Source organism: Podarcis cretensis, assembly GCF_951804945.1.
Source record: "Podarcis cretensis genome assembly, chromosome: 2".
Classification (NCBI taxonomy): Eukaryota; Metazoa; Chordata; class Lepidosauria; order Squamata; family Lacertidae; genus Podarcis; species Podarcis cretensis.
The window spans coordinates 54429620-54451734 of NC_137171.1; the positions used below are offsets into that span (position 1 = coordinate 54429620).

Below are 22115 nucleotides of genomic sequence, written 5' to 3' on the forward strand. Positions count from 1 at the left end.
CAGAGCCGCTGCCGGTCAGTGGAGACAGACCATGTGCTGTCTGACTCGGTGTATGGTTCTCTCGGTCGGTAGAACATGAGACTCCTAATTACAGTGTTGTGAGTTCGGACCCCACGTTGGGCCAAAGAGTCCTGCATAGTCCAACTCTACAATTCGATTATTCAATGAAAAAGCGAGAGGGGAAAGGCGTGATGGGAAGAATACCATCTGCACACTCACATCGGCCACTATATTATGAGAGAGAGAGAGAGAGAGAGAATTCTACTGTTTCCTTCTACTTTATAAAGCAACTGAGGGGAACGAGAAATATCGGCAGGAACGAACATATCATAGTTTTTTGTAGACCATCACAAGAAGAAGAAGAAGAAGAAGAAGAAGAAGAAGAAGAAGAAGAAGAAGAAGAAGAAGAAGGAGAAGGAGAAGAAGTTGTTCTGAATTCTTTCTCTTCATACACAGAAACCAGCTGCTAGATAGATTCTGGCCCTCTGAGCTGCAACCCTTTTGCATCCTTATGAGCGGGGCTTACTTCTAAGTAGGCATGTACGAGACTTAGATGTTGGACGCGTAAACAAACAAACAAACAAACAAACAAAAAGTGCACAGAAGCTGAAAGATGCTGAGACTGATTTCATCACCGCATGGGAAATTGTGGGTGGAAAGGGAAGACAAGCCTTCACTCTGCACGATGGGACTCGGGGTAAAAGAGAGACTGAAGGACAAGCTCCCGCTTGCGCTTACATCAGAATGAAAATGCATGGGAACCTATAGCAGAAGAATGGACAGGGACCCCTCAAGACAACTAATCAAAATCCAGGCATAAGAAATTTATTGTCCAATTACAAGTCCTTTAACATAGGCAGTTGGCACTATTCTGCACGTGTTAAAAATTAAGAAGGGTAACAGACACCCCCCCTCTCTGTGTGTGTCTTTCTCCGAGTCTCTCTCTCTTTCCCAGAATCGCTTTTGTTCTGCTTTACCTTATAAGTTCTGAACTTGCTTCCCGAAACATCCGCTCGATGGGCAATATAAAACTCACCAAACTGCAAGCTATATCCGGCAACAGTCAATGAGAAACCATCGCCCCGGTCATTCCCCTTTCCTGTTTTCTAACCCATTGTAAGTAGCAGTCTGCTTACCTGCCTGCCTTTGCTAGACAGGCTAAATGCAGCGCAGCGCGGTTCGTGGCAATCCACACAAGAAAGGAAGAAGCTAATAAAGTACAACAGCTGCTTATCAATAAAAGATAAGGTTTTTTTTTAAGGGACGTACATCAAGAAATCCCTTCCAAAAGCACATCCTCTGGATTAAATCTGGGAAACTCCGTGGACAAGAAAGTTGCGTTCTTGAAGTGGAATGCCCTGAGGTTGGCTTAATAGTAATCGTGTTGTTGTTTTTTTAAATGGACAGTCTATGCAGGGAGCTGTCCAGGTGCTGAAATTGAGAACATCAACTTTGGAATGCCAACTGGGTTTCAAAAAAGTTTCAAAAATCTGTTTCTGTTGACATGTGACTTTGGGGAATCTCTTCAGTTCCCGGGATCGTATCCGAAGAAAGGGAGCGAGAACTAGAGAATTTGTTAAGCCTGTCCTAAAATTGAATGCGGTTCTATTAAAGCAAATCCTCATAGAAACTGGATGTTTACCTAGAAAATCGAAGAAGAAAAGTCTCCCGAGCCGGGGGAGCACTAGGTAGCAGCAAAGCTACCTTTGGACTTTAGAGGAAGGCAGACTATAATAAAGAAGGGTGGGCACACAAAAACCAAATAACACAGGAGGCTACGTTCAAAATACAGCAGTGCAGCAGGCTAAGTAATCAGGAATGTTAAAATCATTAAATGCCTCTTACCTGTTAGTTTGTTTTTTAAATAAAAACAACCGCCAACCCTGAAAAGAGTATTTCTTGAAATCCAAGCGGATAGCAGAGACAGGATGCAGGCAGCATTGCTTTCTGCCCCTTTTATACTACGTTATCCAATTAATATTGCATCAACCTTATTTTAAAATTTCAGAACCCACAATATAATGTAATGACACAAGGGCATTTATTATTAAAGGACATTTGATTGGGGGAAATCATTGGGGCTCGCTGAGAAAACAAAATGAAACCAGGGCACTGAAGGAGAGTTTAATGCTCTTTCTTACGATTTTCTTCATGGGACTAAAAAAAAAAACTTTAAAAAAACCACTCAGTAAGGAGCTTTTCTTGTTATTTTTTCAAAGGAAGCAGAATGTGGTCGGAGTTTTGTTGCTGGATATTCATTGATATGCAAGGGCGAGACATTCCGAAGATCGCTGCGGTTCGAGCATTAATTTTTAATCCTTTAAGGTGCTTCGGGGATTTATAAACAAAAGCCCTACTTTCCTTTTAAGCAGAATTCCAAATCAACCTTTGATACAGTTGTTTTGACCGATTTCTTTCCTTCTCAATGGCACTTCAGACAAAGAAGTTCCGTCCTTGTCCTGCTGAGAAGGGCTTCGGCTAAACTTTCTTACAAAAACAATCAGTCCGGTATTTTGTTTTATTTTTTTATGAACAGCGATAAAAATTGAATTTTTTTTTAATGAACTGCGAAATTATTTTCACCATTAGTTAGCTCTGTAGGCTTTACCACAATAAACTTTTAAGATTTTGGCAAGAGATGTTGTTATATTAGTGTACCTCTCTCTCTCTCTCTCTCTCCAAAACATTGACCATCCAATAAAAAAGTTTGCACGTGGGAACAGCGGTAAGAAATGCATCAAAACAAAAACACGTCAGATGTAGGGATGAGAATTAAGTGTTACCATTAACAGTCAAAGTATGATATAATGTGAAGAAAGAACTGGTTTTCTAGGAAGAAGATGCGGGCCGAAATTAGGTATAACGTAATACAGTACATACAATAATCTTAAGGAACGGCTTGACCCCTATCGCAGCAACCCTGTCACGCTTTTCCGATGAGTAAGCCCCTCTGAACTCGGAGTACATCGTATAGGAAAACATTTGGAAAATCTAGTTCAGCAATACTTATACTGGGGTCAACCACAATGTCACAAAAGCGTGGCAAGCTTTCACCTTCTCCGGAACTCTTCGGCAGGCAAGATGTGACACTCTCTTTTCTGGCACAAATATCACTCGCTTCACAGAAACATTTTAGCGCGCCTAAAAATGTTTCTCCCTGTCGTCCCCCCCCCCCCACTTCTCCATCTAAACAGAAAACAAGATGAACCACAAGATCAACCCACAAAACAGTCGTGGGGGCGGGGGAGGGAGAAAAAAAACTTCAGTTCAGGTTGAAAAATAAAGCTTCTTTTATTTGAGAAATTTCAGAATGTCTTTCCAGGGAGGCGGGGGCAGAAAGTTAGTGACAAAGAGAAAGGTGTAGAGATGACAGGAGTGGACAAAATGCCCCAATTACAGGGAGGAATTATAAATTTTCCAAGGAGAGGGGCGGATACAAATACAGACAAGACATTTTGCAAAAAGAACTCTTTACTTAGTGCAGAAACATGTTTAGATCAAAGCCCGGACGAGGACTGACAGCTATATTTTAAAAACTCCTGCGGGACTGTCTTCAGTTCAAAATGGGTTCCGCAGTGGGCCAAAAGTAAACTCTTTTGGGAGGTGCAATGAAAAGTCTCACATCTGTTGTTGTTTTTCTTTTAAAGTGACTCAGATTCAACAGACTCAAGTGAAAGAGCTCGGATTTCAAGCCCGCTAGACCCAGTAAACTCCAGTTCCAATGAGCTTTTATGCAGTTAGTGTTGCAGATCGTCCTGTGCGGGTGAAAGTTTTCCTTACTAGAAGGGGAGTTTTACTTGTCGACCGGGATGAGGTGCCTTTTGGCCGGCGGGGGGTGGGGGTGGGCAGACACGTTACGCCATGTGGATGCAGTGGCTCACCTCAGGCAAAAATCTATTACTTGTTGCTGGCTCAGTATGATCTTTCAACACGTGCTTGGAAATAAGACCCATGGAAATAAAAAAGTAAACGTATCCACGAGTCGTTGATGGGGGGTGGGGGTGGGGAATGCAAGCTCCCCCACTCCCCAACAAAGATTTCCATTCGGCATGGTTTTATTTCAGATAACCCCCTCTTCCTTCCTCTCTCCTCACCCAAGAAACAACGAACTATACTGCATCTGGAGATAGGCATGCGTGTGTGTGTGTGTCTGAAAAAGAAGACCAAGTCATTTCGCTGTTAAAAATAAAGCTCGGCCCACCTCCGCTTTTTAAGAAGGAATCGGGTTCTGTTTTGTTTTGGTTTTTTTTTTTTTAAGTTATCCACAGCATGCAATTGACCAAGCATGTAAAAGGCGGTGGAACAACAAAAACTACCCAAACCTGGCTTCAAATTACAATAGCGGACTCTCAGAAAATAGCCTCCCCCTGCCCACCGATACAAATCCACAAAATCTGAATAAATCTTCATTCTCTTCTCTCCCGGTCTTCTCTCTCCCCCCCCACCTCTCTTTGCATAAATCCAGATGCGGTTTATTCCCCCTCCGAACTGCATCTACCACTGCTGTTCTTATTGCGTCATTTAAAAAAAATTTAAAAAGAAATCAGTACCTCTGGAGTTTAAACTCTTCCAACAAAAATGACAAGCTTCATACACTCTCTAGGACGCCAGAAGACACACACTCGGGTGAGAAGAGAAACCCAGAAGGATGAAACGGGGAAAGATGGCTTGGAAGTTGGGGGGGAGAAACAAACTTTTTGTGTGTGCGCGCGTTTTATTTTGGATGGTTAGTAGTTTTGATTTGCAGCCGCTCCCGCAGGGAGGAACAACAGTAAGCTGTGCCAACTGAATGATGATGATGAAAATAATTAATAAGCAATAAATAGTAATAATAATAATAATAATAAATAAATTAATTAAATAAACCAGGCGGCCGATGGCCAGAGGAAAAGAAGGAAGCGTTTGTTGGTTGGTAAGGTCCATGGCTTTGTGGCTCGGTAGGGCTGTCCTTGCAGAGATCCATTTATTCCGCTCCTTGTTGCCGTCGAGCAACATCTATAGAGATCTATATAGATATAGCTATAGATATATGTATGTGATCTATGGTCTTTGGTGCACTTGGCGTTCTCAGTGCCCCGCCGAGTACTTCATGCGCTTCTGCTTCTGCCTTTGGTTGCAGAACCAGACGCGCACGACGTTCTTCTTGAGCTCCAGCTTGTCGGCGATGGCGGCGATCTTCTCAGACGACGGGCGCGGCTGCAGCGCGAAGTAAGCTTCCAGCGAGCGCTTCTCCGGCGCCGCGATGGACGTGCGCTTGCGCTTGCGCTCGGCGCCGCGCAGCAGCTCGGCCTGCGCGCTCCTCTCGCGACAGGCGGCCTCGGCCTCGTCGAGCCACGCTTGCAAGACGGGCTTGAGCGCGATCATGTTGTTGTGCGACAGCGTGAGAGACTCGAAGCGGCAGATGGTGCTCTGGCTCAGGGAGCCGACGCCGGGCAGCTTCAGGCTGGCCAGCGCCGCGCCCACATCGGCTTGGGTCACGCCCAGCTTGATGCGCCGCTGCTTGAAGCGCTCGGCGAACGCCTCCAGCTCGCGAGGGTCCGACTCCACGTCGCCCAGGCAAGGCAAACCCGCGTGGGGAGCCGGCACCGGGGCCGTCGAGGGAGGCGGCGGCGGCGGAGCGTGCGCCATGCTCGCCATGGCTTGGTGGAGGTGGCCCATGGCTGCGCCCAGGTGTGGGTGCGCGTGAGGGTGCATGGGGCCGGCCAGCACCGCGCCCGGCTCGGGGCCGCCCAGCAGCGCGGGAGAGAGGTGCTCCAGGAGGTCTCCGCCGTCGAGGCTTTGGTGCTGCGCCCCGGCGTGGTGGTGCGGGTGGGGATGGTGCGGGTGATGGTGAGGATGTTGCGCGTGGTGGTGGTGATGGTGGTGCGAGGGCGCCGAGATGGCCACGGGGGGCGAGGAGCTGGACGCCGCCGACGTGCAGGGGACGCTGCTCATGGTATGGTAGGTGGCGTCGGGCTTGAAAGGATGGCTCTTGCCGTGCGAGACCAGGTCCACCGCCGCCAGAGCTTCCGCGCGGGCCAGCAGACTCTCATCAAAGCTCCCGAATATATTGCCCTGCAGCTGCAAGCAAGAACGCGCAGAGCGCCGTCAGTGGGGAATACCGTCAAGTCGGCATTCAAACACATTTTCTCTCTCTCAAGCACAGAGATTCCTCTTCTCAAAGCTCAGGTCATAAAAATTAATATGAAGGCGCAAGATGCTTTGCTGGAACAGACATGTGGATCAGAGAGAGGGAGGGGGAGAGGGAGATAGAGAGAGGGAGAGAGATTGTGCAGGAGACATGAAAAAAACATTAAGCCGGGCCTGTCAGAAAATGTGCCTTCGAGCAGTCGCGAGGCTCCGTCTACGTACCTGCGGGGCTGGCAGGCACACGCGGCGCATGGCCTCCGAGCTGGAGTGCAGGCTGGCGAACTTGGCTTCCTGCAGGGCAGGGTGCACGCCGAAAGGCGCCTTGGCGTTCATGCCCAGCATCTTGGCGCACCTGGCCGGGACGCGGCGTCGGGCATCGAGGCCGCCTTGGTTCTCTGGCGGGCGCCTGTCAAAGTGAGCGGTGCTCAAGGACAGCGCTTCCCTTGCCACGGCGCTGCGCCTCGGCCCCCCCGCCCCGCGCCTGCTTCCACCTCGGCTTCTTCACTCATCTTACAAGCCTTGCCTGCCATGGGACCAGCACCCTGTGCGCACGCGTGCTGCTGCTGCTGCTGCCGGCCAAGAGGGAAGGGGGTGGGGAGCCCCAGGGATGGGAGCCAAGCAGGAGGAGAGCTGGGGGTCCCCAGCTAAGGCGCTGGGAAGGATCCTGCCAAAAGACATTTTTTTAAAAGGCCGCCCCGTCGACTGTGACAGGGATTCCTTTCTGGCAGCACGTTAAGAGGCCGGAGAACTGGCCAGGACGAAAAAAGCAGCTAAATGCGCACCGTCCCAAGGCGACAAACCTGGCCAGTTGTGGCGCTCCGTGCGTTTTTTCCAGCTCCCGAGGGGCCCGGGTTTCAAATCATAGAATTGTAGAGTTGGGATCCTGAGGATCATCTAGTCCAACCCCCTGCAATGCCGGAATATGCAACTGTCCCATACAGAGATCCAACCTGCAACTTTGGCGTTATCATCACTTCGTAGTCTAGCCAACTGAGCTATCCATTTTTTATTTTTTTTACAACAGCAGAATACGTAATAATTTGGAGGCTTGGAAAAGAACCGTGTCTTTTCGCTGTGCTGCACATTGCAGATCTGCTGGATATATTATAATATAGCTTTCCTCCCAGGCAACATACATAGGTTACCTCTCTCTTTTATCTTCACAGCTACAACAGCCTAGTGAGGTAAGGTTCGGCAGAGAGACAGACAGACACCAGTCCAGGATCAAATTCTGGCCTAGTGGGGATTTGAAACCTCCCCGAGTCTACTCTGATACTCTAATCACTACACACAGAAGAGAATTTATCCTGGAATAGCGAAACCCCCTTTGTTAAATGACGTGCACACACACCCATTGCCTCTGCATGCATACCTTGGCTCTGCACCCCAAGTCCTAATAAATAAACACTTTCTCTTGCTCCTCTACCTACCAGTCATGGGTGTAGCCAATATTCTTGAGGGGGGGCAGGACTTTGTTGGGGGGCAGAACTCATGCGATTGGTTAAATATTTCTATTGTTTTACTTGATCTAGGGGGGCAGCTGCCCCCCTTCCCCCACACACTACCCATATTTCTTTCATGAAGGTGGAACCTGTTTGCACAAAATTTGACTCAGGTCCAAGGAAATCTCCACTCATATAGGGCACTGCCGGTTCTTCTCCCCAGCCGCAAAAAAATGCCTATGGGTTCCAGATGTTTTCTATCTCCTGGGTGTCATAATCTGAATCTATTAAAGGCGTTGATCTTAAATGCTTTTTTCGTTTCTTTTTTCTTTTTCTTTTTTGACAGCTGCACAAATCTCTGGTTCTTTTAATGAAGGATAAAGTATGTTTAGTGCTTCTCTTCGGTCGGCTTCTAAAAACCTAGCAGAGCAGAAACTCTTTCCTTGAACGGTAGGTAGACTTTCCTGCGATGACTTGTGTGGCTACTTAGCCGGGGAAACAACTCGCAGAGAGAAACACCTCCTGAAAATGGGCCAATGGGAGAGACCTGTTACTGGGGGTTGGTTAACAAGGGTTGTTGACCGATCATGGGGAACTTATGCAACTGTGTACACAAGCACTGCGGGACAGGTTAGGTCAACCTAGAAAAGAGCTCGTCTGTTCTTCCTTCCCCCTGACCACGCATCATTGTCCCACCACCAATACCTTGGCTATGAGCCTTCTTCCTCTGGGGGTTCCCATGGGATTACCAACCGGTGCTTCCCAGCCAGTCCCTGACACACATAGCCATCATAGCTAGGAGTCATGGATAACCTTATACATGAGGATTTATATAACCCTCTCTTAAAACCATCCCAGTGGGTATCCAGCCAACTGCTACTACTTGTGGGAACCTGTTTTGCCCAGGCTACTTCTAGGCTCTGCCCCATTAGAGCTTGGGGGCAGGGAGGGAGAATCTTCATTGCCTCTTTTTTGTGAAGGGGATCTAGCTCTCTCTCCTGGCTAACTAAAGCTGTCCAAATTTTCTCCCATCTGTCTCACTCCTGGAACTGTGTGACAAGCGAGCACAGCAGAGTAACGCAACAGGTGCCCCACGTTAGAGCCGCCACGTGTTCAGAGCTGCCGCCAGGGCAAAGGGAAGCAGCTCAGAGCCTGCACAGGGCACCACAAGGGAAGGAACCACAAAGTATTTGGAGCAGTGGGGGGGGGGGAGGAGAAGAGGAACAAAGTCTGATTCCAGGCTGGAGGAATTCATGTGGTTTGTAAGGGGGCACTCTCAGGCGCCCCCTCTCAGTTGTGAACTCCCAGATGTACAGCCAGGATCAGCTACTGGAGGCCACACAGCCAAACCCAACTCTTTACCACACAATTCCTAGGAGTATCAGCTGCCCCTGCAGTTGCCATCCTGGAGGCAAAAGCAGTGCTTGGTGAAGAGCAGTGATGGGGGGGGGGGAATCCACCTTTGGGATCCATGAGTACAGTTCTTGCCACTTGCCCTCTGTCTGAGGTGAGGGAAGCCAATGGTTCTCAAACCCTCAGTGAGTTTGGGAATATCTCCTGCTTGTGAAGACAGGCTCCAGCAGATTGAGAGGACGAGACCAATAGCGGGTCTAATGGTCAGGAAGGAGGTTTCTAGGGGGAAGTGAGAGGCAGATGGGCCTTGTCAATCTGAGAGGTTAGCCTATCTAGAAGAATGAAAAATCAGATACCAAACCTCTGCTGCCTTGAGAGATATCTTCAGGAGAAGAAAAGTCTAAGGAGTAAACCCTACACAAATTTGGAGTGGAGTCAGTGGCGGAGAAAGAGGAATGCGGGGGGAGCGTACAGCCCCCGGCAGTGCGATCCCGGTGGGGTGCCATCGTGGATGCTCCCCTACCCGCACTGGGCACCACGCCCCTGCAGGCGGCATGCCACATCCCCAGGACGCGCGTCAAGCCCCTGTGGGCAGCATGCCATGCTCCCGGGACGTGTGCCAGACCCGCCCCCACCTGCTCTCTGCCCCCCCCCCCGGTGCTGGAGCACAAAGCTCTGCCACTGAGTGGAGTCCCTAAGATGGTTGGATGACATCTTGTACACCTCCCTCTGGCAACTCCTGCAGCCAAGTTGGTGCTAAATATGTTGCTCTGCTTTCCTTTGGACCGAGCAGCCCAGGACCTCCATACACACTGCCCAGGCTTGCATCCTGGGGAGGTCACTTAGGTGCTGCTAATGCAGCGGTTTGACTTCATCCCCAGAGGTGCACTCCATTGTCTCTAGAGACAAACGGATGCCAATAATGAATGAAGCATCTTTGGTTAATGTAAGAGTGTACAATCTCTTCTCTCCTCCCCCTGCACACTATTCTGGAGGTTCTCCTGAGCCAGTTTTGGGGGTGGGGTGGAAAACAGGCATGTGGAAGGCAGAGAGGGCAAAATCCCCATTGCACTTTCACTTTCACTGACAGCACTCATTAGTTGAATCCTGCCCCCATGTATGCCACCTTGGTTGTCATGCTATAGAAACAAAGAAATAAAACAATCCATTCATACTAATTGATCCCAGAGGTTTTTTTTAATGTTCTTGTAGTGGGCTTGCCCAATCTTAAATTGTCACCACCAGCAACAAAGACAGGGGAACATGTGTCTCTCCAGATATTCCAGGAGTACAATTCTCATCATTCCTGACCATGCTGGCCAAGGCTGATGGAAGCAGGAGTTCCACAACATCTGGAGATTCCCTGAAATAGCATTTCCAGTTACTAAAAACTGGAGGAATATCTAGCGGTCCATTCTCCATCCCAGTTCTCACTCTGTTGCCTGCTCAGGCCTCTGTGGAGACAGGACATGGATCACAACCAGCCATGCTATCCAGCAAAATCCAGGAAGGAGCTGAGTATAATTGGCCGCCTGCCTGCCTTCTTTCCAGAAACATATTAGCCGCTCTTCAACTGAAGCTCTTGGAGAAGCTTACCAAATGTGGAATCATGTACAGTAAAATATACTGAAACAGGAAACAACAGCAATAAAATTCCAGCATAAAATTAATGTAACTAATGTAGAGTTAAAAGACCCAGGCAATCTTAAAACGCTATTTGCCTGGTGCTGTTAACAGAGGGGTGGGGGATATTTTTCACCCTGAGGGCCACATTCCCTTATGGAGGCCACATACCAGTTGTGAGAGGAGCCAGTGGCAAAAGTGGACAGAGCCACAAAGGTAAAGTTTATCTTGGTTACAGTAGGCTAGTTTCTACACACACACACACACACACACACACACAGAGAGAGAGAGAGAGAGAGAGAGAGAGAGAGAGAGAGAGAGCTCTATCCTCTATCCAAGAGGCCTAAACCTTCATCAGTTTTTACTGCTCAACCAAATACAGGTTATAGCCCCCCATCATCACAAGGAAACAAACAGGCCTCAAAAACATATTATGACATATGATCAAATCATTATAATACACAAAGAGGCCTTATCAGAGTTCAAGGAGACATTCAAATCAGGCAAAAGACACCCAGGGTGGGAAGCAGGACCAGTGAGGGGTCTGGGGAGATTTTCAAAAGCCAGACAAAGAAGCCTTGGTAAAGATTACGGGATGGGGCGGTCACCTCTCCACAGTGAGTCCAGCAGCATCTCTCTGTTCTCTGCTGGTACTGGGCCATTAAAGCGCTACCTCCCTGCCCCCCTTCTTTTCCCCTTTAAATTCCTTAGATCTGCTGGCAACATGACAAGGCAGCCCAAGGAGCAGAGGGCCTGATGACAAGACTGCAGCACGCCATCACTTCCCATCAAGCCTTAGAGCCAGGCAATTGGAAGTGGAACATGAACTAGGCTTTGAAAGGCAAAAGGCAGAGAGAGAGAGAGAGAGAGAGAGAGAGAGAGAGAGAGAGAGAGAGAGCTTCCTCCCAACAGGGGGGGAATCGGTGTGTTGTCGCATAGCTCCATGCCTTGATTTATGATAAAAAATTTAAAGGAAATCATTTATATTTCAAAGGGCCTAAATAGCTGCATGAAAGTTTTATCTAAAGTAGCACTGTATTTACAGACGGCCCTACCATGCTAGAGGTAATTAATAGATGGATAAATGGCAGGCCTTTGTCTTTTTGCTTAACCCTCCTGCTATTTGGAACTTGTGAGTTAAAGTAAATAAATAAAAGGGGAAATGTTTGATTGCATACAAGAGCCTTAGCAATGGGTTTCTCCTGCTCATCCAGCTGCTGCCAGCTATTCAGATAATGAAACTGACACTTGATCTTCAGTTTCATGCACAAGGACTTAAAATGTCCCTTTAACTAAGATTACGGGGGCAGGGGCATAAGATGAGATGCCATTTTAATAAAGCATATTTTTATAGGGGTCTCAAAAACAAGGCACTGTTTTAAAGACACATTCCAGATAAACACTGAAAGCTCAGATATGATATTCAGTTGGAACAAATCTCTTGTCAGACACTCTTTGTTTTCTGATAAGAATTCCACCCAAGTGCTTCCTGCCTCCTGAATGAATGAATGAATTTATGAATTTTGGCTTGACTGATTTTCTTTTTAGGCATGGACTGCTCCATCTAACTGAGCTGACTCTTTATTGCATGGGGTTTAAAAAATAAAATAAAATCAAACCTTTCAGGCCCTGTCTGGTTTGTCTAAACCCCACAAAGAGGAAAGTTGAAAACCATAAACAGGAACAAGTTAAAGACCCAGATGGCTAGCCATCAAGCAACTCTGTTCACATGAATAAAAGGGAAGCTGCAACCAACTTGAGAGATCATTCTCCTCCCAGTAAATTATTGATGGTCTTTCTGGAGGGAGGAGATGGAGAAGGAGGAGGAAATAAACAACACCCTGACAATGTTCCAGTGAACTCACTCTGAACACAAAATTATATGAAAAGTTTATGGATCTTTTCACGTGAATCATTTTATTATCTGACCCAGTTCAGAGATTAGGAGGAAACAGGCAGTTGTATAATGGAAGACTCTCTTTACAGTTGAACTGTACAACTAAGGAAACAACAGAACGTGGGACCCAGAATATTTTGCCTCATAATTCAAAGTGTATAGCATTGACATGATTTCTCTTTCCATGTGTCAGGCACACATTATACATCCTGTTCAAGCAGTCAGATGCATCAAATCACCTTAGTTGTTTTGCCTGACCCAATATCCTATTGCTCTTGATGTGCCCTAGGGGCCAGTTTGGTTCCTAAACTGGGTACTATGGTACTGTTGCAGGTAACTGAATACACACTGGCAAACACACTGAATTTTATCCTTTTTTCCCTACCCAGTGGGCAACCTCAGTGATAGGGCCCAGCCCCAAACAAGAAAAGTAATGGTTTCTTTCTTTCTTTTTTACCAGTGATGACCCCACAGCTAGTTATCACAATTTGGAGTGCGGGCAAAGGTTACCAATACTGTATAGATGATGAAACTTTGAGACAGTTTAACCCCATGTAGAATACATTTTAGTAATGAGCTATTTGCAGGCATTTCATACATGGATATCAAGATTTGAGTGGGAATTAAGGTATTTTGCAGAAAACTGGATATTGTCCTTTCGCATTACATTTGGAAGATGGAATCATATGTGTTATTTATATATTTTGACGCTGTTTGGAGTTGTTTTAAATTGATATTTGAATTGTGATTATTGTTTAACTTGTGTATTATGTAGAAAAGCAGGATCAAGAATGACTTTTGTACACCGACTCTGGTTTCACATCTGTATTGATATCTAGATTGTATTGATAATGTTTTAATGATAACATTCCTTAGCTAAAACAAGTAGTAATTCTCATCAAATCATATTCATTTTCATCTCCTGCCTAGTTTCAGTAATTTTGTTTTAATTTAATTTAACTTTTTGTTTGATCTCTTCTCATTGTATGGAATTATTGCAAGTCTTTTTCTAATGTATTTTTTTAACACTATCTCTGTACTTCGGGGAAATATTGTTACTGTTTTCTTAGCTTTAATATACTCAAAAATCAATAATATATGTATTAAAATAGTTCCAGCAATTAAAAGACTATTCCACATACAACTGACAAATTGTTCTTTTTCTCAGGTTAAAAACATATAAATTTTTAATTTAAAAATCTAGTGGGTTCCCCTCTCGTTTTTCTACATTTACTCATGTGCTGCCCTTTGGAAAGAAGATCACAATGCTTCAAAGTGCAAGGCAGTAGCATGAAATTACACCACAAATAAATAGTGCACACCTTGAACTGAGGAAACATAGCACTCAGTTTGGTGGATCTGAACAAAATGCTGTAGCAGTAGTAGTAGTAATAATAATAATTTTTTCTCTATACCCTGCCCTCCTCGGCCAGGGTTGGGCTCACGGTGGCTAACACCAAATATAAATTACAATAAAACGTAATAGAAAACTACAACAAACAAACAAACAGTTAATTAAAATATGGCTTAAAATGCAGCTTAAAATGCAGCCTCATTTTAGTAGTAGCCCATAAATCAAGACCATAAGGGGAGGAAACCTCAGATATTCACTTGAGCCAACTATCCATGCTGGTCCTACCTGGGCCAGCAAAAAAGCCAAGGGAAAATTTATATGCCAAATCCCATTTAAGGGGTCAGAGTGAGTCTAAGTTGAAGGCCAGGTGAAGAAGAAGAAGAGTTTGGATTTGATATCCCGCTTTATCACTACCCGAAGGAGTCTCAAAGCGGCTAACATTCTCCTTTCCCTTCCTTCCCCACAACAAACACTCTGTGAGGTGAGTGGGGCTGAGAGACTTCAAAGAAGTGTGACTGGCCCAAGGTCACCCAGCAGCTGCATGTGGAGGAGCGGAGACGCGAACCCGGTTCCCCAGATTACGAATCTACCGCTCTTAACCACTACACCACACTGGCTCTCGGTGGAACAGCTTTGTCTTGCAGGCCCTGCGGAAAGATGTCAAATCCTGCAAGGCCCTAGTCTCTTGTGGCAGAGCATTCCACCAAGTCGGGGCCAGGGCTGAAAAGGCCCTGGCCCTAGCTGAAACCAATCTAACCTCCTTGAGGCTCGGGACCTCCAAAATGTTGTTATTTATGGACCTTAAGGTCCTCCGTGGGGCATACCAGGAGAGGCGGTCCTATCTTTCCTAACCTAAAGAATTTTACTTCGCCTTGCCACCTTACAGATTCTCTGCAACCAGCTGCATGAGTAGAATTTTCAAGCAATTAAAAGCAGATAAAATTTCATTATGAACTTTGGATCAGTTGGTTTGCTGGTGGTATGGTGCACTTGGGCAGGTTTGCTCAGAGTAATTCCAAAAGATTTCAATGAGGCTTACTTCCAAGCAAGTATGCATAGGATTGCAGCCTAAAAAAACACTTTCTCCCCAAGAAATATCTAGTGGCTTTTTAAAAAAGCCATTGCAATGTCTTTTACCACTGTATTTGAAAAGCACTTTCCTTGACACTAGAGAGAAGCTCCGCACAGGAGATGACATGGCTCTTCCATTGTCCAATCTGATCGAGGAAATGTCTAGTGTTACCCAGACGGTCAATTATTCATCAGCTAAATAGCCAAGCATCAATTACCTGGCTTGATTCTCTTATTCATTAAGGAGATTGAACAGCCTAGTTTAACAAAGCAAGAGGAAAGTTGCTAAGCTACAGGGGATACCTGACCAAGCTGCCCACACATGGCGAAACTTCGCAGTCCAGGAGAAGGAAAAGTTAGACAAACGGCAGAGTCCTGTGGATGGAACTTAGGGAATGCTTATGAAAAGCCACATCTACCAGCAAACAGTCACATTATAATTCAACCTGAATATCTTCCCTGATAAACTGGGGCAGGGAAAATCAGGGGAAAAGTAAAAATGCAATTAGTAGGCATACTGAAGGGTTATTCAGAGCATGAAACAGATACTAAATGGATACTAAGGGGGCACCCATTAATTATGTAACACCTTTGCAGGTGCTTTTTTCAGGACCAACCCCCACATGATCTGGAAGAGACACCAGAAGTAAGGTACTCCAGTGGTAACGCAAGATATCCCATGGCTAAGGTGAGTCCTGGAGGTGTCAATTCAGAATATTCAGGAAAATCTCCCAGGAAGGAGAATCCAAGGTGGTTGGATGTGCTTCTGAATAGGGTTTTCACCCTTGAATGGGTAACTCACAGAGTAATCCAACTCCTAATACATCCAGATGTACAAGTTTTGGATGGAGTGGAGGTATGCCTTTGCCACTGGCAGGGAAGCCCCACTATGGAGAAGCACTCCCAGGTGCCTGCCCAAGAAGTAGGTGGGAGGAAGCTACCAACGGTGACTTTCCTCACCAGCAGTAGCCAGTAGAACTCCCCTAAACAGGGCACTTTGGAGAGAGGGAGAGGCAAGGCCGAACTGGCACAGGATCCACCGAGGGTGCCGACTTGCCCCCCACATTGCAGGGACGCATCAGGTGACGCGTCACATTACACATCATGTGATGAATCCTGCCCCCACCTAGTGTGCTCACTCACTCACCAGGTCAGGACACACAGGTGTCCTGGTGCTCGTACACCGGGTGGGGAGTGGGGGGCACAGAGCTGGGCTCTGCACCCTGCCTCCTCCTCCCTGTGTGATATTGGTGGATAGGAGGCAGAACGGGCCTAGATCCTGTGTCAAGTCAAGTCAAGTGGCAGGGATGTAGAAGTGGTTTAGAAAAAAACCTCTAAGCAGAAAATCTATCTACGATTGGCATAAAAAAATTGAAACTACGAGTGGTGCAAACTTAGAAGTACTGGATGACCATGTGTATTGGAAGAAGTTGATAGTGTTTGCACAGCCATTCGATGAAGCCCAGGAAAATCAACGCAGAGAATGAGTTGCATTTGGGCAGAAATGGATTACGGGTTTGATATGTGTTGTGTGACAAAGGGTGCACACATAGAACATCTGTGACTGTTTCTAAAAAATCTTTAAACCTTCCCCTACAGTTCTGTTACAGGTAACATAAGACATATTACATTCTTCTTTTTTATAGTGCGTTGAAACTGTATACTTCATTATGAATCACCCTGTATATATGAAGGCACCAGAAACATACACATTTGTGGAAGAATAATTTTTGGAGGCTACTTAGGTCATTTCTTATATTTATGTATACCTAAACCAAGGACATTAATGTTGCACCTTGCTTCGTATTTGCACTGTATTTACGAGTATGGTGCACAGGGCGGGTTTTGTTTTGATCGTATTTCTGGTCTGTTCACTGCAATAAATTGATAGTGATGATGATAAAAATATGAGAAAGGCAGTCAAAAGAAAATAATAAGGTTCAGCAGAATGGATAAAACCAGCTAGATTAAAATCAATTTACACTACATGCTGGAATGTCCAGGCCAACGAAAACAACAACAATAGATGCTGGAAAGTTGGTTCAGGGCAAACTTCCCATAGGAAACATTGCCTGTACTCAACCGTGCTTGTGATGAATGGGTCCTCTGCAACAGGCGCGCCGAGTTGCGCCCAACATTTTTGGGGGGTGTGTGTCACATGTGCATGACGTCACACGCATGACAAGCTCCCATCGAAGCCTGGCTTAAGCATGTGAGGGAACTTCCTCAGAGTGAAGAGTTGGCGGCAGAGAGCTGCCGCCCTTTTCCTCAACTGGGCTGCAAGCACACAACTCCGCAGCAGAAAGAAGCCCGAGGGGCGGAGACAGACTGCGGCGCGCAAGGGATTGGGCGCACGGATTGATTCACTCTCGCGCGTCCCGCCCGGCTGCCGAGCACTCATTATGGGGTCCGTGCCCCAAAATATTGAGGTGGCTGAAGCCCCTTCCGCCCCATATAGTCGGCGTCGCTGCTCTGCAGTGTTGCTGTGAGTACAGCGGGCTTCTCCACTCTTTCCATGCTTTAAAGCTCTGCGTCCAAGCACACTTTTTTTGCTCCAGAGCTGTGGAAACCTGCACTTTAAAGCTCAATCGGAACAAGCAGCAATCCACGGAAAACCCGAGTCGATGTTTGCTCTGACTGAGCGCTAAAGAGCGGGTCTTGTGGAAAAGGCTCTGGAGCAAACAACATGTTTGTTTTTCTGAGATGGTGCTTTTAAGCGCAGACCTGTGCCTGGAAAGAGCAAGGCAAAAGATAAGGGCATCTAAGCCATAAGTGCCAATTTTTGCATCACATTACCAAATATTCCAAAGGGGTATCTTGTGATAGGGAGAGCTGCAGCATATGGTTGTGGCATATTTAGATAGCCGTTTTGCTCCAGAAGCCTTGCAAATCTGGGTACTTAAAAAAGTGACAACCCACAAGCAGACTACATGAATCCTCCGCATGTTGTCACTTGCCCTTTCTGACCCACATTCACTAGAAACCAATATCAAAACAGCTGCGTATTGGACCTGCAACTCAGAAACATGACTAGCATTAGTGTTTGGATTTGCCTGCTTCTTAACATCAGTGCTCACTGAAACCTTCATTAAACTTTGAAGGCAAAACGTAACAACCAAAGTGGGAGGACAAAAACCCCAACATGTCACCTGAAATTAGAACAATCTCTTTCCGTTTGCATCCCCCCCCCCAGTTTGTAATTAATTGTAAAAGCCAAACAGAATAGTGGTGTGCTTGACTTTGGGGAAGAATAAGCAGTTGTGCATTGGCCAAAAAGATGTGCGTGGTTTGTCACATGATTGCTGAAATCCCATGTACGGTGTCAGAGCTGACAAGCCATGGCTTCCTGTGCCATTTTAACTATGTTTTATTAAGGAGTGGGACCCGCTGGGCCTTGTAGCTGGCACGGCTTCCTTCTCACATACCAGCTGAATTCCCACCACTGCCTCAGACACTCTCTAGCTGGATGCATTACATGGTATTTTTAGAAGCCCTGCGTGCCATCTTCTGTCACATGTCTCTCGAGATTTTTCCACTGTTTTTCACCCATCAAAGATATATCCTGTTGTTTTGTGCGGGTTTCAGCACTTGGGGAAGGAAGCAGGGAGGTCTTAGATCATGCTGCATTGTTAAACAGTGCAGCTGAAATGAAACAAGATGTGCACATGTTACATGTTATGACAGAAAATATCTAGAGGTGGCTTTCAGCTGCCTGCTCCCTGCAACAAAATGCCCAAGAAATTCAACACCTCAAGCCATAGTGGTCTGTTTGCTTGCTCCCAGTTTTGGCCTCAACGTTCAATTCTACTCCTCCTGCATCACACAACCTTCTCTGACAACAGGTTTGTACTGAGCATGTGCAGGGGACACCCTTATGACTGCATAACATTGGCCACAAAAATGCCTTTTACTAAAAACTGTAAGCGTGTTATACAACTCATGGATTATGGCACATTACTAGAGATGCTCTCATGGGCTTCAGAAAACAATTTCCCCAAAGGCAAACATAGAAATCATTCCCCCCAAACCACCCCAGCAAAGTCTATGGTAGGAAAACATACATCACTTGTCAACTTCTCGAGATCATTCTCAAGAAATGGCTTTAATTAATACAAAAATAAGCCATTTCTCATAGTTTCCGGTGGTAGCTGGTGCCCACTGGGCTGGTGGAGTGGAATCAGGGCCACCAACAGGAGCCAGAGCGAGAGCCAATAACAGGTAGCGCCAACTCATTCAAGGTGTGCCCCAAGCCCCCACCCTACTAAGTTCAGAAAGTGTTGCCAAGCCCTGCACTGGTTGTAAGAAGGCAGGCAGGTATGGGCTGGATGAGGGGTGTCCCATTCCTTACCCTCCAACATTTCTCTGATGAAAATAGGGACGTCCTAAGGAAAAGAGGGACATTCTGGGATCAAATCAGAAACCAGGATGTCCTCTGTAAATCTGGAACTGTCCCTGAAAAATAGGGACAATTGGAGGGTCTGCCATCTGCCCTAATGGATCAGCTTCCACTAATTATTTCTACCCCAAGTTAAGCATGAGCCTAAATTTAAGAATTTATCTCTCTTAGATTGCTGAGCTTCAAATCTGCCTGTTGAATCATTTTCTAATGATAAGTCATAGAACCTAGTCCCCACCCACAATTTCTTATTATAATGGTGTGACCTGATTTCGCCAACTCACCCTTAAAAGAAATGAATATGTATATGGAGGGAGTGCAGGTGTAAGATTTAAATAATATATTAGGACCACAAAATATATTATTTAAATATATACATCTCTTTCTGTGTGTGTCCTGTCTCTTTCTCACACACACTCACACCTACACACCCTCCATAAAGATATACTTTTCTCCACAACAAACATTTTGAAAGCTGGAAAGTTCTGTGAAACCCCAAAGCTATGATGGTCTAATAAAAGGCAGCATCTTTAAAACATGGCTATCACCTAAATACTAAACCATTTCGAATAAACTGCCATGCGAATGCAACCACAGTGAGCTCTTTGGAAAAAGCATGGGATTCAAGCACAGCAGATAGACAAACAGACAAACAAACATATACAGCCTACGACTAAGTAATGAAGGAAAGAATTCAGGAAAGCCTTTCAAACAAAAGGTGTACTTTGAGCACAAGAAGAGTAGCATTGGCATAGAGTATAACACTCACTGCTTATGAAATGGATTTCAAATGTTCAAGGCCTGCTCTCTTCAAAAAGTGTTCCTTATCTTTCCCTGACCTGTGAATAACCCAAAGTCACTCTAAAATGTGAATCCAGAAAGTGGATGGAACTGTTGTTTGACATATTTTTGGCCACAGGAGACCATACCAGGAGTACATTATAGTGGCTCGACTCCAAATAATTTTCACATGAATTACTAAAGTGCCATAAATGTATAATTTATTAGCATTTAAATAAATCACAGAGACCATGAGTGCTTTAAAGTTATCAGCATAAAGATGCACAGAATACCAAATTATAATTACTTAAAAAAGGTTCTTCAGTACAATAACCTCATGTGTACTATATTGCATGTTCAAAACAAGATGAGCAGAGTTAAGCACCAAGATGATCATAGCCATTTTCAGACTGTGCTCTGGAGATAAAGTTTATTGGAAGATATTCAGTGAGCAGATAAGGTCATGGCAGGCAAACTTCTCTGGAAGGTGGTTCACTCATCACAACCTGCGAGTGCTGCAGTTAAGTAATTGTAGACCAGGGCAGGGAAAGAACTTGCGGTCCTCCAGAGTTGTTGCTGGGCTTCACTTTTCTTCCATCCCAGCTAGCATGACCAATGGGTCAGGGATTATTGGAGTTGTAGCCCAACATCACCTAGACATTCCCTACTGAGTGGTCACCTGAGAGTGGGTGGGGGAGAGAAAATGAGCTATTGCTTTAACTTGCTAGGAAAAAAACAACTGGGAAAGACGCAATCCACCTAGTCTAATTCTGTCGCTTACCCTGTTTTCACAGCCAAAACTCAAAGGACAAAAATTACCCGTGTGAAGAGCAACTTAGTTTATTCACTTTGACATCCTTCCTTCAAATCACTGTGGTTGGAGTGCACTGGGAAGATTATTCAACCAACCAACCAACCAACCAACCAACCAATCATTGCATTTGTTTTCTACCTTTTTAAAGTTAAAACTATGCTCGAGGCGGCTTGCAACATGTAAAAAAATTACATAACTACAAACATAACTAAAGTAGTCATAAACAATCATTGAAACATCAAAAAATACACAACCAATTTGAACGGTCCCCTTAAATCATGAGATTCAAAATAAAGATACAAAAAATTAACGTCAACAACACCAACAACCCCCACCCACTTTTAATCACTGATTAAAAACTGGACCTATCCATAAAAACAAAAGACCCTGCCCCAATTCCTTCATCCCACCCCTCTTGATTAATTTCTCAGAAAAAAAAGAGGGGTGGGGGTGGTCATGTGCTTGACATTTTGGAAATGCTGAAGCAACAGAGCTACTCCAAAGTTGAGGATTCCCTGATTCACCCTGATGTGCCTTGTTTACAATGCAATCCAATTTGGGAATGTGAGAGTCTGCCTTGAATCATCCCAATTTACCTGGTTATTTCAAATACACAAAGAGACGATGCACACCCCTAGAATACACTGGCTGTCTTGAGAAGTGCCATGCTGATGAGAGCTTACAAATAATTGTGGCCAACTGCGCAACTTAAGTAACGCCCACACCATACTTTTAATTCACTCCTACACTACTTTTAACAGTCGTGGCTTCCCCCAAAGAATCCTGGGAAGTGTAGTTTGTTAAGAGTACTGGGAAGCTAAGCTCTGGGGGGGGGGATAAACTACAGTTCCCAGGATCCTTTGAGGGCAGCTGTGACTGTTAAAGTGACATAAGCCTCTTTATGCAGCATTCTGAACCTTCAAAAGCTATTGTTATCCTTCATGATAACAATCCTTTCAGATCTAAAATAATCAAGTACTATCGGTTTATAGATGATTTATTCTTCGTTATACAGGATCAAGACATAGCAGTACAATTCCTCCAATGGATCAATGACCAAGATCCAAATATACGACTGTCTGGGACCATTCATGACACATCAGTTAATTTTCTGGATGTCACAGTCTTTAAAGATCACTCTCAACAACTTAAGATCCGCCCATATCACAAACCGACCGATCAAAATTCATTATTACACGCTTCATCTTTTCACGCTCCACATTTATTGAACAACCTACCGTATGGACAGTATTTAA

At 45.4% G+C, this 22115-nt stretch overlaps 1 protein-coding gene and 1 long non-coding RNA gene across 2 annotated transcripts in view; both read right to left on the bottom strand.

Annotated features, from left to right (window-relative positions):
* Window positions 1-22115, bottom strand: part of LOC307211415 — a 62676-nt gene that overhangs the window by 37779 nt on the left and 2782 nt on the right. The window lies entirely within an intron of this gene.
* POU4F3 (POU class 4 homeobox 3) lies at window positions 4532-6471 on the bottom strand (the record flags this gene model as incomplete). Its single annotated transcript, XM_079965280.1, has 2 exons — window positions 4532-6060; window positions 6352-6471. The coding sequence occupies 2 exons, from the start codon at window positions 6469-6471 to the stop codon at window positions 5068-5070; spliced, it is 1113 nt and encodes a 370-aa protein (XP_079821406.1). The 3' UTR covers window positions 4532-5067.